The following is a 17,322-nucleotide window of genomic DNA, read 5'->3' as shown; positions in this document are numbered from 1 at the left end:
GGACCCCAGCTCAGCCCACGTCTCACCGACCGAATACCACCTGGATTGTGACGGGGTGAGCTGGGATCCAAAGTGGCACCCTTTCCTGTCCCACCAGTCTGGGGAGCGGCCACTGAAGCCGCCCCACCCATGGCGGCGGAGGCAGGAGGGGTGTCCAGGGTGGATGGACAGAAGGCCCCAACACCCTAGTGATGGAAAACTATCGATGGCACTATCGATAGTATCGATAGTCGGGCACCATCGCCGCCATCGATAGTTTGGGAAAACCATCGATAGTTTTTCGACTTTTGTTACCATGCCTAAATTTTTTTAAAGCACGAAAAAATTAATAAATTTGTGATTAGAACCAACGAAGGTAAGTTAAATAAAGCATACAAATCTTGCGTTTTAATTTTATTTTAACACAATACCATTATTGTAGAAAATGAGTTCCCTGTTACAAATGCCGATTCGCCGAAGTTGAAGCCACTGACGACGCTGGCGGAAATGGGAGGATTAAGGGGCTATCTTTGGTAAATATTTATAATTCCTAACGTTTGCATGAAGATGTTAAAACGTTTATCTTGAAGGTGTGGAAATATTTTAAAAAGTCTACCGACAAGAAGTTGGCTAAATGTCTTATATGCCAAAAAGAATATAGGACAAGTGGCAACACGTCCAATTTGCGTGACCATTTGAAGAGAATGCATCCCAACATGGAAAATGAAAATGATCGTTGCTCAAGCGGCTCCAGTAGCATCCTATCATCAATGCGTTCAATAGACTCGCATTTCAAAAGAGGTGCAGAATATGATCCTACATCATCGCGAAAAAAAGAAATTGATAAGGCTTTGGCTAGACTAATTGGAGTTGACTTGCAGCCTTTCAGTATTGTTAATAATGAAGGATTTAGATCCTATACAAAAATACTAGATCCACGGTATGTGTTACCGAGCAAAACCACTTTAAAAAACGTACATATACAAAATATGTATGAGCAATGCCGGTCAAAGCTGCGTGATTTACTCTCAGCTGTTGAGTACCTCGCTATAACAACGGATTGCTGGACTTCGGCCGCCACGGAAAGTTACATAACAGTAACGTGTCAATTTATTGATCCAGACTTTAGTATGCGAACGGCAGTACTATCAACTATGCTATTACTTGAAGCCACTAATCACAACGCTGACAACATTGCCAAATCTTTGCATGATATTTTTATTAACTATGATATTTTGGATAAGGTTACATACATTGTTACTGATAATGCTTCTAATATAACTAAGGCGTGCGAAATTTTGAAAAAGAAGAATCTTCCATGTTTGGCCCACACTTTGAACTTGGTAGTACAAAATAGTCTATTGCAAGACAAGGACAACGTACATCTGGCTCCTCTGCTACAAAAGTGTAAAACGATTGTCACATTCTTTAAAAAAAGTTCAAATGCAACTGAACTGTTTAAGAAGGCTCAAAATACCGAGACCCCTCTGAAACTTATACAAGAAGTTGCAACACGCTGGAATAGCTCATACATGATGATCAAACGAATATTGGAAACAATAGATGCCATTTCATCGGTTTTAATGGCAAATAGAAAAGCACCTGAACCGTTTACCGAGGAAGAAATGGTTACGCTAAAGCAAGTCGAGAAAATACTCTCGCTTTTTTATACATTGACGGTTAGGTGTTCCGGAAACGGGCTAACAATATCGCTTATAATTCCTTTGGTCAATGGGCTTTACCGAAATCTTTGCGAAATGAAAACTAAAATAGGTATATATGTTTTAATTTTTTTGCCGTTTAAAAAACTAAAAATCGCTATTTTTACCCTAACCAGATAATGTTACCGCTTTACGTTTGTGTAAAAGTTTAATACTAGGTTCAAACACACACCAAATTGGCAATTTATACCATTTGGGCAATTTATTACGCAATTTGTCATATAATAAATTGTAATAATAAATTGCCAATTTAAAAAAAATTGCGTAATAAATTGTTTCAAACTGCAAATGCAAGATTGTAAAGTGTGTTTATTGAGTATATTTAAACGTCAATTACGCATGGCTGAACTATATTGTTGGCGCATCTCATCAGCTGATTTTATGTCTTTCATTTCACTGGAGTAGGGATTGTAAAAAGAAGATGGCAAACTCAAAATGAAACCAAAACATTGAACACATTTTCTTACAATGCACAAAAATTTCAAAGTGTTGTGTTTTCAGTCCATTCCATTCACCTAATATCATCACGCACATTTTGACAGTCTTAATAAAGATATGTTGTTACTGTAGAGATGAGCCAACCAGCTATCAAATTACTATTGTATAAGCTAAATAAAGTTGTATGAACACCACTCAATTTAAATCGAAATTGCCTCAATTTATTTTTCTGTTTGAACATAGTATAAAAGAAGTGGTTGTAGAAGGTCTCTTTCCATACGAGAAGAGAACCGCAACTAAAATTTCAACACTACTGGATCCTCGTTTCAAGAAAAAGGCTTTCATCTCAATCCTGAACGCAAACTCAGCTGCTATACTTCTTGAATCAGAAATGAACTGTATAACACCTTCAGTGAGCGAACGGCCGATCGAAAATATTTCCCAACCCGGAGGTGATCCACCATTTCAATTCTTAGAAGATGCAAGGAATGAAGAGGTGACATCCCGAAAAGTAGACAATATAATCACAAAAAGACAATACCTTGAAAGACCCAATTTAATTCAGAGTGCGAATATTTTAGATTTTTGGAAGGTATTTATTTTCTAAATATTGAGTAAATTTATACATAACATTTTCTTAAGACTTCAAAAGATGATTTTATACCTATGAAGACGGTTGCTTTGAAATATTTCTGTATTCCGGCAACTTCGACAGAATCAGAACGCACATTCAGCAAATGCGGAGTTGTAAGTTCCGAACGGCGAAACAGACTAAAGCCCAAAAATGTGGATAAAATAGTTTTTCTCAATAAAAACCATTGGCTTTCTTGAAATACAAATCAAAATAATTGGGGTGTTCACAAGGTATTGTAAATTATTATATCATTGTATAGTTTAAAACCGCTTTTACCAGCATTGTTGTTTATTGTACATACTTGATTATCGCCGTACAGCTGGCTTTCGTCGCTATTCAAATTTTTTACAGCAAACAACAATACTGATAAAAGCGTTTTTAAACTATACAACGATACAACACTTTACAACATATTGTGAACTCCCTAAATAGAAGTTGAGCGTTTATTTAAAAATACATACAGACATATGTATGCATGTAATGTACATATACGAAGTAAATGAAATGTAGATACATATGCATGTATGTACGTTGAAAACCTTTTTGAAAACCCCAATGTATATTTACCCTTCTCAAAATAGTTTTTAAAATAAAAACATACATACACTGTAATCCGCATTTATATTCATTCATTCATTCATATTTAGCCTGATTAATTGTAAAATTTGTAGACTAACAAATAAATAAATAAATAAATAAAATTAACAATAAGTGTTTATTAGCAATATTATTTCAGAAATCAACTTTATAATTTTTGCTATATTCTGTAGCGCACTACCCTAAGAATTTCCCACTGGGACATTCGAGTATCGAATGAGCACGGCAATCCGATGCTAGCCTCTAAAGGCAAGATGTTAATAAACATTTACAGACGTATGCACGTATATGTTCATAATGATACCGTTAAATCCAGCGAGCGAGTGAACTTTTTGCACATTTGCTTATGGCCTCGTATTTGTTTTTAAAATTGCATTCCGATGTCTAGCAACAACTTGCTTGTGGACCGCTACCTGGCACAGAATAAATCGATGCTAGACAATTAATGAAGCGTAATTTGAAGCTGACTTGAAAAAACAAGAGTCAGTTCCTGATAAGCAATGAAAGTTAAAAGTCGCTCGGGTTATGAATAACGCGGTAGAAAGCCCGAGCCATAAGGTGAAGTGTGCTTTTGCTGTTTTTTTTTTGCCGTGAGATGCACTGTTTAGTAGGATGATTGCTTGTGATTTGTCCATTTAATTGATTGACTTTTAAGTAAAAAAAATTTAAATGCGCTATCAAAAGGAACGTGCATATAAAAACATAAAAGCAATTACTGCAGTGTAAATACAATAAAATTATAAACTTGCACATTCACACAAACGTAGATAATGTGAAGTGTAGGCGGTTGCCCTTTACCGCGGAACCAAAAGCAATCCTTAATATTTAATTTATTGACCGGCCATAAATATAATTAAAACTTTAATCGAACTTTACTAAAAAGTGCAGTGCAACAACAGCTAACACAACTTTTTTTAAAAAGCGAAGCAATAGCTGAGAAATTGCAAAATATATATACGTTCATGTGCAGCATATGCACCAAATTATGGAAACAGAAATGTCCAATAAAAACTGTGAATAGAGATTGTGCATTTAAGCAGCCAAAAGGGCTGAAATCCAACCGTCTTGAAACAGCTAATCAAAACGTCGATCTGCGATAAGAATCTCCTTGAGTTTAAAATGAAACTTATTGGTGTTTCATCAACACGTCTGAGAGAGTAAAGGATAACCAGCTTTTCTATGTATACAGGCACACTTGCGATATGACCAAAACATCGGACTTTAAGTACCTATAATATCCCCGGAGGGATATCATTGATGTTGATTTGATAGATTATCTTAGGACCGTAGGCTTATTTTTCTTGCTAGTACATACATAAATATGATTAATGCTTCAGTGCAATTCTGTTAAGACGTACATAGCTATTAGTAATTATGTACTAACAATTGAAAGTTTGATTAGTTTCATTGAGCAGAAGTTTATTTGCTATGGCATTCTGTTATGGTGATTTCGATGATTTTAGGGTTCTTGCACCTAAATTGATATACAAAAAGGTCAAGTAATTGTGTTAAGCAATAGTGCATAAATCATAATGTGATAAAGAGTTTCAAATTTTATATATAAATTCATATGTAAAAATTATATCAATTTCTTGTATATTCGCGCGATATAGTTTCAGGCGCAATAAAGCGCATCCTCATACATCTCTAGTTATCAGGGTGTGTGCAAAACGTTTGCTGTGCATGCACATGTATGTATGTGACGTACACAGGCATAATTCGGGTCTACCTATTTAGCTATAGAACCTCTGGTTCTAATTGATTATGATTCTTCAACTGCACGCATGTTTGATTACAGCATAAACCTATCGCGTTTGCATCCTCGTCGTCGCTGGTACCAACGTCGCATCGATGGTGTAGCCGAGTAAGCATGTAAGTAAATCCGTTCACATTCTATTTTACATATGTATGCACATGTTTCATGTCATTCTTTTTGTTTTGTTTTTTTGTAAGTCAAGAGGCCATTATTTTCAATAGCCTCTTAAACTAAAATTTTCAATCCCTGGGTCACGATCTTCAGGATATTACCGTTACATTGATCTGCGCATTTGATCGCATGTGTAGGTCGATGTAAAAATCGCGTGGTTGCAACAATTTGCACACCCAAGTTAGCTAAATGTGTATTGAGGAAAATACTACAAGGATAATTACGGTAGTAACCTTAACCAACTTCGTCCTCATATTTAGCCTACGTTCTAAATACATTCTAGTAAGCCAAATACAATTATATTGAATTTCTGTTTGTTAATACGTATATCATCAGGGATATTTAGACTAATAGGCTATCTGTTTTGAACATGATGATAAAGTTGATTGAATCCAAAGTATTTCGTTTGGATAGATAACTATTAAATGCTAGTAATAAGGAAGCAGGGACATTTTGTTAAAGATTTTCTTATGAATAAAATGAGAAATTGTGAATTGCTAAAGATGGAATTCTAGGTTTTTATTGGCCGTTGACGAAATGTAGGTATATTGGTGGCTGAGATGAAGTAAGTATTAAGAGGGTTAACCGACGAACATAACTTTTTTTTTTGGTTAACAGGTCGGGTGGGTAGAGACATGGGGAGTTCTTCCAGCTTTTCTTCCCCATAAACGACGATTGGTGTAACGTTCCTCGTTCTTCTTTCTTGCCTTGTTCATTTTCCTAGTCACTTGGTTTTTTTCTTTGTTTGTTTTGCACTGTCAATTTGCTGGCGCAATTCCGCGTGGAATACCCCTTTGTTACCGTAGGCATATATTTAAATATTTTTTGTGCGACTTCGTTGCGTGAGGCTGAAGCACCCCCACCCCCAATTTCCCTGAGCTAAGCTGAAGCATAGCTAGATATGCCACCTCGCTTCAGTCCAACCGCACCTTTGTAAATTTTCCTTATATGAGCAACGTCGTGAGGAGAAGTTCGCTACAGAAAATAAATGGCGCCCAACGTGTGGGGCCCGAATGTAGGCATTTCGACAGTAGATAGAGTGTCTATATTGCGGATTAAGTCCCCATAAATTTTTTTATATTTTTACCGTTTTCTTATGTTATCGGCCGAAGAATGGGTAAGGAAGCAGGACCTACAGATTTCTGGACAGCTTCGGAATCTGACCGCTTGTTTTTCCATCTCTTTTAGTTCGCTGATAAACAAATAGCAGTCACTCCAATATTTTTTTTTGAGAGTTGTTGGAAAAGATCGGATTCTTAGCAAATTGAGTCATCTTGATTGCTTACCAGAAATCTAACTTCTTTCGATTGGATTACATTTTGGATCATAGTAATTGTTGGAATACAAGTTACCTATAATTTTTTTTGGGAAGGTAAACGAAGTAGACCTTTGCTCTTGGCTCATGTCGATGGCATATCCTTCGAAATCGTCCCGAAAACTGTTTTTTTACTTGATTTTTTTTATTTTTCGGAAGCTCTTATAGAGAAACGGCGTGAGGTGATACTTTGCCGTGATTAGAATATTTATACCAGCATTAGCTTCGGAATGTTACAACAACGCATCGTCAATTACTTAATTGTGTAGTTATATTAGCAAACTTCATCTTTAGCCGTTGATATGCCCTACAGAATAGTCGGCCATATTAAATTAACACTTAGATTGATTAATTTTGAAATTTTTTTTTGCGAAGTCTGAATTGTGTAAAGGAAGATATACCTTTGTCTACCGGTTGTGAATAACCAACCTTAGGAAATTCAAACATTTTTTTTTGAAAGTTTAGACTTTCGAGAAAACCCAAAAACGTTTACGTGACCCCGTGAAACACAGGAGTCATAGTTTTTTTTTATAATGCCAGTAACCCATAGCCCTGATAAAACTTCGAGTGAAGTTGCAGGAGATATCATGGACAGTAATATATGTGTGATTTGCAGCGAAGTTCTGCAAGCGGACGGTGAACAAATAGAAACAAGATGTAAGCATCATTTCCATACAAGCTGCCTTCGCGCGTGGTTGGACAATAACACCTCGTGTCCTGTATGCCGAACCATGTGTACTTTGGCAGATTTGAATAAAGCCACTAGTAGTGCGACCACAGAAATGGCGGAAAATGTTCGTTCCACAGGTGCCATACCGCGGGAAAGGCCCAACACTCGATTTTTCGCCCAAACACAACAACGGGTGATGACTGCAGCTCCTCAAAGATCTGATGGAAGCCCTAGAAATAGGTGAGCGTCTAGTAATTATCAGCCACAACGCTCGAACAACATTTCTGAGCAGAGAGTGCAACAGATAATAGCGGAGTCAATGAATGACTTTCGTACGCAAATCATGGCTTCTATTACGAACGACATTCAGAATTTGTTGCAAAATATGAATATTGACCGAAATTTAGGTAGAACACCACCACCTGCCCATGCACAACCAGAAGTCCCCCAGAATGGCCACGTGATGTACCTTTCCAGGAGCAACACCCCATTCGACCTCCCAACCCTAGAAGAGCAGATTCGATAGGAGGAGCGAGAATCTCCTTGGCCAATGAGAAATTGTCAAAACCTTGTTAGGAACTGGCAAATTAGATTTAAAGGATCAGCCGATGCGATAACGGTGGATCAATTTATTTACCGAATAAATACACTTACGTCCCTCCACCTGAACGGAAACTTTGACCTTTTATGTCAACATGTGCATTCCTTGTTCGATGGTAAGGCCCTACAATGGTTTTGGCGGTATCGTCAAAACAGTGAAGATCTTAACTGGGTTGAGCTTTGTGAGGCAATGCGGCGTCAGTTTAAAGATTTTTCCACTGACTCTGAGATAAAAGACGACATCAGGAAAAGAAAGCAAAAACCGAATGAGCCCTTTGATGAATTTTTAGATGCCATTATGAATATGTGTGATAGATTGAGATCCCCAATGAATGAGCCCGACTTAGTTGAAACGTTAATTAGAAATATTAAGCCTGACTTAAGATATGAGCTACTCCACTTGGACATTCATGACATTGCGACCTTGAGGAAAGAGGCTCGCAGACACGAAAAGTTCTTTCGGGATCTTCCTGGTTCCCTACCACGCCAAGCTCCAATTTGTCGTCAGATTTTTGAAGTTACTCACCATCCTCAAGATATAAATCACGGCGGCGAAAATGTTAATGACGAAGTTGGTGGAGAGATTGCTGCGGTAGACACAAGTCAACTAAAATGTTGGAACTGCGAGGAGGGTGGTCACCGGTATCACGACTGCTTAAAACCACGACGGATATTCTGTTATGGTTGTGGCGCTGTGGATACGTATAAGCCCACTTGTTCAAAGTACACTCAGGGAAACGCAAGGAGGGAGGTTCGTCAACTGACCGACGGACGCCCAACCCATTGCCCTCAGAAATAAAAACAAATCAAGTTAGGTTCTGTAGTCATAATGATCCTATTTCACCAGATGTACAAGAAAATGTATCCAGAACGCCCTATAAAATTAATCGCGTAAATCGACCAGAAGATAGTGGTGACGCTGGTGCATCAAATTCTCGTAGCTTGCACAACAACGTATATCGACCGTATCATATCCGCTTAGCGGAGTATAAGCTTGCTAGGGCCCGAATCTTTTCAGAACCGACCGAAATACTCCCGACATCCCGATCAACTAGGCGCATATGCTCGTATTGGCAACGGAGGAAAAATCTGCGAAAATTTGTCATATCGTCGATAGCATGTAATGGCTCAGACATTCGACCGTACGCGAACTTAGTTGTCCTTGGGAAAAATTATTTAGCCTTGCTAGACAGCGGAGCCAACAAAAGTTGTATCGGATCGCAATTAGCCCAATCAGTCCTGGATAGCCCCAGTATAGAGTATAGGAAATTTTCAGGTATCGTTAGAACCGCTGACGGGAAGAAACAGGAGGTTGCGGGATCTATTAACATGACTCTAACCTTCAATGACCGAACCCTTGCTGTGGAATTTTTGATTGTTCCCACAGTGACTAATAACATAATTTGTGGCATGGACTTCTGGGAGACATTCGGGTTGAAAGTGAGCATGGATGCAGGGTTAAATCAACTGACTGCGGAGGAAGAAATAGAGCAGGAAGCCCTACCATTATCGTCAACACAAAGGCGGCAGTTGGAAATCGCCATAGCGGCGTTTCCATCGTTTGAAAGCGAAGGTCTTGGCCTCACGAATCTAGTCGTCCATTCTATTGACACGGGAAATTCAACACCCGTCAAACAAAGATATTACCCCATTTCGCCGGCTAGGGAAATTATCCTATGTAAGGAAATAGACCGTAAGTTGGAATTGGGTGTGATTGAAGAAGCCGAAGACTCTCCATGGTCGTCGCCAGGGGTTTTGATTATGAAACCGGGAGAAGCCAGGTTCTGCCTAGACTCTAGAAAATTAAATGAATTAACGACTAAAGATGCTTATCCGATACCAAATATAGACGGACTCATATCGCGATTACCACCTGTGCACATCATATCAAAAATTGACCTGAAGGACGCCTTCTGGCAAATCCCTTTGTCACCCGATTCGAAACCAAAAACTGCGTTCACTATTCCTAATCGGCCGTTGTATCAGTTTACGCGAATGCCGTTTGGGCTATGCAATGCGCCGCAGACGATGTGCCGATTAATGGATAAAGTGATACCTTACCATTTAAAGTTACATGTTTTCGTATACCTGGACGACTTGCTGGTCGTGTCACAATCATTTGAAGAACATCTGACGCATCTGCTAGAAGTAGCTGCGCAAATTAGAAAAGCGGGGTTAACCATAAACGTAGGTAAACGCCATTTCGGGTTATGTAGGGTTAAGCATTTAGGATTTGTTGTGGGAAATGGGTCATTGTCCGTTGATTCAGCTAAGGTAGATGCGATTATTGACTATCCAGCTCCGAAGAATGTACGTCAGGTTCGTCAATTTTTAGGAATGACAGGATGGTATCGGCGCTTTATTCCCGAATACGCGAGTCTCACATACCATCTCACAGAACTACTAACCAAGAAGAAAAAGTTCGTCTGGGATGTAGATGCCCAATGTGCTTTTGATGCCGTGAAAGAGAAACTTACAACAGCTCCGTTTTTGCTACACCCTCCGTTTCCCTCACTAGGGTAGGCACCTTGTCGTTGGTGTGAGGTCTTAGCCGAACTCCATAGCGCCCGACTATCAGGCGGAGCTGTTTAGGACTGACATCTACGCCGTTTCGCCTCATAGGAGGGCGGCGGGATGTCGGTGACCAAGAACTGCCAACCCCCTAATCCAGGGTGTTATGCGGACCGTGCCTATTGGACGATTTGCAGCCAGGGGATAAATTCGGCTGTATTCGAACGGAGCCTTCCCGATACCGGGCCATCTCGGGAAGTATTTATGGCCTTACCGCAGTAAGGGGCGCTGCTGTGGCGGACGGTTCTTTCCCCGTATATAATACTGGACCGCTGAGCCCGCCTTGTCGGGCAGGTGGTCGTACGACCAAGATGAACAACTCATTACCTGAATGTAATAAGGAGGATGTAAAGAGGAGGACTGAGTCGCAATCCAAGGACGACAAATACGAATTAAGCGATGCGTCGGACTCGGGGAGCGAGAGTAGTGCTGATTCAATGAACTCCGTGTTGGAGAAGCACACAAATGAAAACGGAGTAGAAGAGTGGAGAAGGGTACGGAGCAGAGGAAGTAAAAGAGCTCTCTCGCAGTACCGTGCAGCACTAAGAATTGTACAACGCTTGGGAGCAGTGGTCGACCCAACAGAAGTGGAGATCGAGCGCTTGGAATGGGCCCATGAAGCGGTAGAAGTAGGTCGAAGGCAGTTCAAAAGGTTTGCTGCGAGAAACCCTCGGTTCTGCAACCGGTACGAGGAGGAAGAAGCGTCGAATGGCAGAATGAAGAGGCAACGTTCGGCAGAAGGCGACAAGCCTGCTTTCAAGAGGCAGAAAGGACCCAGTCCTAGAGCCGCGAGGCAGGGCAGTCGCATAGACAAGACAAGTAGGCCCAAAGCTGTAAGACAGATGGGTTCCAATAGCGAGGTAGCAACTACCTCGAAAGCTGCCAGTCAGAGGGAAGTTCCAACTACGGAAGTAGGAGATAAGCCAAAGGGAGATAACGCTAAGACTCCGGCTTTCTCGGAGGCGCTAAAGGGAGTTAACGCGAAGACTCCGGTGTTCTCGGAGGTTCCAAAGGGAGATAACACTAAGACTCCTGCTTTTCCCGAGAAGATGAGTGATGTGGCAAAGCAGTCACTGACTACTGAAAGGTGGAGATCTGTGGAAAGGGAGCTTATTAGCTTAATGCTTAAGATGATGCGGGAACAACCAAGTAAGCCCCTTCCAACCTTTGATTCGGGGGGATGGTATAATGGTGTGAAGATGATAGCGTGCGACAACATCGCGAGCTTGCGGTGGCTGGAGGAAGTCGTTCCAAACCTCCAAAGGCAAGGCACGAACGCGCGGTTTGAGGTGGTGGATAAAGCGCAAATCCCCACGGTACCAAAAGTTAAGGTATGGATACCATGCGTGATGAAGTCGGAGGATACACTGCGACTTCTGTAGAATCAGAATCCGAACATACCGACACAGGATTGGAAGGTACTTACTGTATCTCGGCCTACCGAGGATGGTCAGTTCTACATCTTCCAAATAAACAAGCAGGCGGAGGATATTTTGTACACGCAGCTTGGCAAAATGTCCTTTGGCACTGGCAAAATTTACATGCGACTCAGGAAAAGAAGTCCCGAGGATAAAAATCCTAGCACGCTGGAAGTGGGCGAAGTCGAAAAGGACCTCAGAAGCCTAAGGGAAAAAAGACAGGTGGAGGTCCCCGACGTCACCACGAACGTGCTAGAAGAGGACCAACCGCTAAATGGTGCTGTGACTCGCACAGAGGAACACACGGCACAACATTCACGAGGGGCTGAAGGGGGCCTCGAATACTCTAAACCAAAAGGGCAAGAGGAGGACGACGACGTCAAGACGAAGGTGCTGGAGGGGGACAAACAGCCCAATGGTGCTGCGAGTCCTACAGATAAACCTCCAACACAGTAAAGTGGCGTCGAGCGAACTCCTCCTAACCCTTGAGGAGGGTTCGTTTGACGTGGCGCTGATCCAGGAGCCGTGGCTCTCATCGGGAGGAAAGGTTTCTGGACTTAGCGCGCGCGGGTTTGGCGTTTACTACGCACAAACGGAAGGACGGGTGCGAGCTGTAGTAATGGTAAGGAAACAGCTGCATTCATATATGCTGCCTAATTACACCACCGAGGATCTCGTAGCGGTGGCCGTTGAGCAAAAGAATAAGCAGGCATTTATCCTGGTTTCCTGCTACATGGCCCATGCTGCGGAGGTTCCACCGATGGAGTGCAAAAGGCTAGTACAGGAGGAAGGGCGCAAAGGGCGGTTGGTCATAGGCGCAGATGCAAATGCGCACCACAATGCGTGGGGAGGAGCAGATATGAACGAGAGAGGCGAATCTCTATTTTGTTACATCCTAAAAACCAATTTGCAGATAGCCAACAGGGGAAATGTTCCTACATACATTGGTCCAACATCCAGCAATGTTCTGGATATTACATTGAGCTCCGAGCGTGATATATCAAGGTATGATTGGATGGTTCTCGATAGACCATCCTTCTCCGACCATGCGTATATAAGCTTCAGCATCCCACTAAAGAGGGTAGAGAAGGGAGGAACCTTTAGAAACCCTAGGGCAACGAATTGGACTAAATTCGAGAAACATGTAGAAACGAAACTGGGACAACCCAAAGTGGTTGCTAATGTAGAGGAACTGGAGGAGTCGAATGAATTCCTAACAAGGACTCTTATGACTGCGTATAACAACGCTTGCCCTCTAAGAAGATTCAGAGGAAAAGCAAAGCCGCCATGGTGGAGCAATGAGCTGAGTCTTCTAAGAAGACAGGTAAAAGAAATGTTTAAACTCGCAAAGACCGCGGAAAGCGAAGCGTGTCGGGACGAGTACAGGGATCTACTGAGGATCTACAAGCGTGAAATTACCAGGGCGAAGAGAAACTCATGGAAAAGTTTCTGTACGGACATAGAGTGCTCCAGTGAAACAGCACGGTTGAAAAAAGTCCTAGCAAAGGGAAACATAGTCCAGGGACTAATAAAGAAAGAGAACGGGGAATGGTCACGTGATAGTGAGGAATCCCTTGAGGTGCTTCTCGATACACATTTCCCATCGGGAGACGGTTTAGAAGAACCAGCAGACATCACTCACACTTCGATCACGGAGCTAGTGGTGCCGGGCTTGGTGACCGATACCAAGATCGAGTGGGCAGTGAAGACGTTTTCTAAGTTTAAATCGCCGGGCCCAGATGGTATATTCCCGGCCATGCTACAAGTCTCAAGTAGGGCGGTCGTGGAATGGCTTAAAATAATATTCGATGGGTGCATAAGACTGAATCATGTACCGCACTCTTGGAGAACTGCTCGTGTAGCTTTTCTACCAAAGGCGGGAAAGATCGGTCACGTGTATCCCAAAGACTATAGACCCATTAGCTTAACATCATTTCTGCTCAAAACCTTTGAGAGGCTGATAGATGTGTACATAAAGTCCAACGTGAATGAAAAGCTGCTCTCCACAACACAGCATGCGTACATCAAAGGCAAGTCGGTAGACACCGCATTGCATAGGGTGGTAATAAGCATAGAGAAATCCCTGGAATATAAGGAGTATGCTCGAGGAGTCTTCTTGGACATTGCCGGGGCTTTCAATAATGTTGCAAAATGGGCGATTATGGATGGTCTTAATTACATTAAATTACATCCTGCCTTAATCAGATGGATCGGCTGCATGTTAAATTGCAGAAAGATTACATCACAATGGGGATTGTACGAGGCCACGAAATCAGTGGACAGGGGCACGCCGCAGGGAGGGGTGCTATCACCTCTGCTGTGGACACTGGTCATCAACCAACTGCTCAGACAATTCGATGAGGGACCCGTAAAACTTACGGCTTACGCAGATGACGTTGCAATTGTCATAAGTGGAAAATGCCTTCCAACGATTAGTTCTTTGATGGATCGGGCGCTTCGGGATATTCATACCTGGGCATCTAATGTCGGGCTGAAAGTCAATGCGGAGAAGACGGATATGGTCTTGTTTACAAAGAGGTACAAGGTCCCAAATTGGACCAGGCCTAAGTTAGGAGCGGTGACCTTACAGGAGAAACCTTGCACAAAATATCTAGGAATCATCCTAGACAGTAAGGTGTCATGGAAGCTCAACGTGGAGGAGAGGGTCAAGAAGGCCTCAACGGCACTCTATGCATGTAAAAGAATGCTGGGGTGTACGTGGGGCCTATCGCCCTCTCTTTCTCATTGGGTTTTTACAGCGATTGTAAGCCCTATTCTATACTATGGAGTTCTTGTTTGGTGGAAAGCCACACAAAAAACAACATACCTCAAAAAATTAGAGGGGGTATGCAGACTATCGATGCTTTGCATTACGGGAGCCCTAAAAACAACCCCGACGGCTGCACTGTATGCCATTCTGCACATTCCACCTGTAGACCTGGTAGCAAAGAACAAAGCGTTAACGACCGCAACCAGGCTCGATGCTTCGGGGCAGCTTGAGCGCCGACCATATGGCCATAGTAGTATAGCGTCCTCAGTCACAAGACGAACAGACTACATGATTCCCTACCTGCACTTTGAGGGAGATCTTAAGGCCACAATAGAGGTGGACGGTTAGCGCAAGGGTGCGCAAATGGCGGACGAGGCGATACATGTGTACACCGATGGTTCCAAAATAGTGGAAGGAGTACGGTCTGCGGTATACTGCGCTGATCCGGCATTAAGCAGATCCTACAGGCTGCCGGATTACTGTAGCGTTTTCCAAGCGGAAATATTAGCCGTAACCAAAGCAGTAGAAACCCTGGAAGAGAATAGCTTAAGCTGCAACCGTGTTAACTTTTATATTGACAGTCAAGCAGCAATTAAGGCAATAAAAAAAAGGGCGCATCCCTTGAAGCTTGCTCCGTAGACGTCCCAATTAGATTGGGCGAGATTAAGCGAAGGCGAGAGGTGCACATGATCGACCAAGCAGAAAAGGCGTGGGTTCAAGCGCGGGGCTGTAAAGTGTCGAAGATTATGTGTAGGTCTTACAACCTTAGACTAACACAGTTGCTTTTATCATTAAAAAGAGAGGACTGTAGACTCATGACGGGTATTCTGACTGGACACTGCCTTCTGGCGTCACATGCCTTTAAATTAGGCTTGGTCAATGATAGCAGGTGTAGGAAGTGCGGGTTGGAGGAGGAAACGATCGAGCACGTTCTGTACTCGTGCCCTGCACTTGCCAGGCTAAGACTCCAGCTATTAGGAGTGATACAGCTGTCAGATCTAGAAGCAGCAAGTGGCTTAAGTCCTAGGAAGCTTCTAGTATTTGCCAAGAGGACGGAGTTATTTTATAACATAGGTCCTGGTTTTTGATAGGGTTTTTCAGTTTGGTCGTTAAAACAAACTTCTGGTAACACTACGGACTCAATCAGTCTATGTGAGGTCCTCATGGACCGGCCAGTTCAACCTACCTACCTACACCCTAATTATGCGAAACCTTTTATAGTCCAATGCGATGCAAGCCAGTGCGGCGTCGGTGAACTTTTGGCCCAATGTGATGACAATGGAGACGAAAGACCTATTGCTCATAAGCTGAATAAGGCCCAAAGAAACTACACCGTCACAGAACTGGAGTGCCTCGCTGTCGTTTTGGCCATCAAAAAGTTCAGACCATATATTGAAGGTCACGAGTTTAAAGTAGTAACAGACCATGCAAGTCTGAAATGGCTGATGCGACAAAAGGACCTAAATGGACGCCTAGCAAGATGGGCTCTAAAGCTTCAGGGTTTCAACTTCACAATTGAGCATAGAAAAGGTAGTGAGAATAAGGTAGCAGATGCTTTATCGCGCATACACGAAGTAGAAGGGTATGTTGAGGCGGTAGAATTAGAAACGTTGCCAGAAATAGATTTAGAGTCCGAAATGTTTGAAGCTAGTGATTATAAAGAACTGAGGGAAAAATTCGCGAGTTCAGATTTACACGATTATAGAGTTATAGATAAATATATTTATCATCGAACTACCTGCGATAGTGACGAACATCAACCAACCGATTCTTGGAAACTGTTAGTCCCGATGGGTCTGAGAAAAGAAGTGTTGTACAGTGCTCACAATACTCCCTTGGCAGCACACGGAGGAGTAGCTAAGACCCTAGAGCGCGTTAGAAGATATTTTTTTTGGCCGCGAATGGTAGTAGATGTGCGGGATTACGTCTCGTCTTGTGAACTGTGCCAGACGTCTAAAACGCCCACGCATGCCTTACGTCCTCACATGGGACAACCTTCAATTAGTGAACGACCATTCCAAAAGCTATACGTAGATCTAATCGGACCACTACCTAGGTCCAAAAAAGGAAATATTGGAATCTTTATCGCATTAGACCATTTCTCGAAGTTCACCTTTCTGAAGCCACTCAGAAAGTTCACGGCTAACTTAATAATACAGTTTCTGAAAGAGGACGTATTTGACTGTTTCGGAGTACCGGAAACTATCGTTTCTGATAACGGCATCCAGTTCGTTAGTAAAGAATTTTCATCATTCTTGACCAAACACGGAATTTCCCATACTAAGACGGCAGTTTACTCGCCTCAAGCAAACGCATCAGAGGGAGTGAATCGAACCATTGTCGAGGCCTTGCGGTCATTTCTTCGAAAGGATCAGCGGGACTGGGACTGCTATCTTAGCAGCATAAATAGCTCCCTACGAAATAGCCTGCATCACACCATCGGAAAGTCTCCGTACTTAATTGTTTTCGGCCAAAACATGATGACCAACGGTAGGGATTATGAAATATTGAGAAACCTCGATTTATTGAACGACAGTTCGACAAAACTGGAAAAACAGGACGAATTTACCCTACTACGCGAGGATATCAACAACAAAATTCGGACTGCCTTCGAGAAGAATGCTCATGCCTACAATCTCCGCACCCGAACGAGAGAATTCAAACCTGGCCAGATAGTAGTTA

General features: G+C 42.3%; 2 protein-coding genes across 2 annotated transcripts in view; one reads left to right on the top strand and one right to left on the bottom strand.

The window, feature by feature from the left end:
• LOC137250187 (lanC-like protein 3 homolog) overlaps positions 1 to 17,322 on the bottom strand; it is a 260,066-nt gene that overhangs the window by 131,833 nt on the left and 110,911 nt on the right. The gene's annotated exons all lie outside the window — the stretch shown is intronic.
• Positions 460 to 1,820, top strand: LOC137248655 (E3 SUMO-protein ligase ZBED1-like). Its single transcript, XM_067779556.1, has 2 exons — positions 460 to 512; positions 570 to 1,820. Exon 2 carries the CDS (start codon positions 684 to 686, stop codon positions 1,818 to 1,820), a length of 1,137 nt encoding a protein of 378 aa, XP_067635657.1. The 5' UTR covers positions 460 to 512; positions 570 to 683.

This window comes from Eurosta solidaginis, chromosome 4, assembly GCF_040869045.1.
Source record: "Eurosta solidaginis isolate ZX-2024a chromosome 4, ASM4086904v1, whole genome shotgun sequence".
NCBI classification, from domain to species: domain Eukaryota; kingdom Metazoa; phylum Arthropoda; class Insecta; order Diptera; family Tephritidae; genus Eurosta; species Eurosta solidaginis.
Note: the sequence above shows the minus strand (reverse complement) of the source record. Positions and strands in the feature narration are given on the sequence as shown.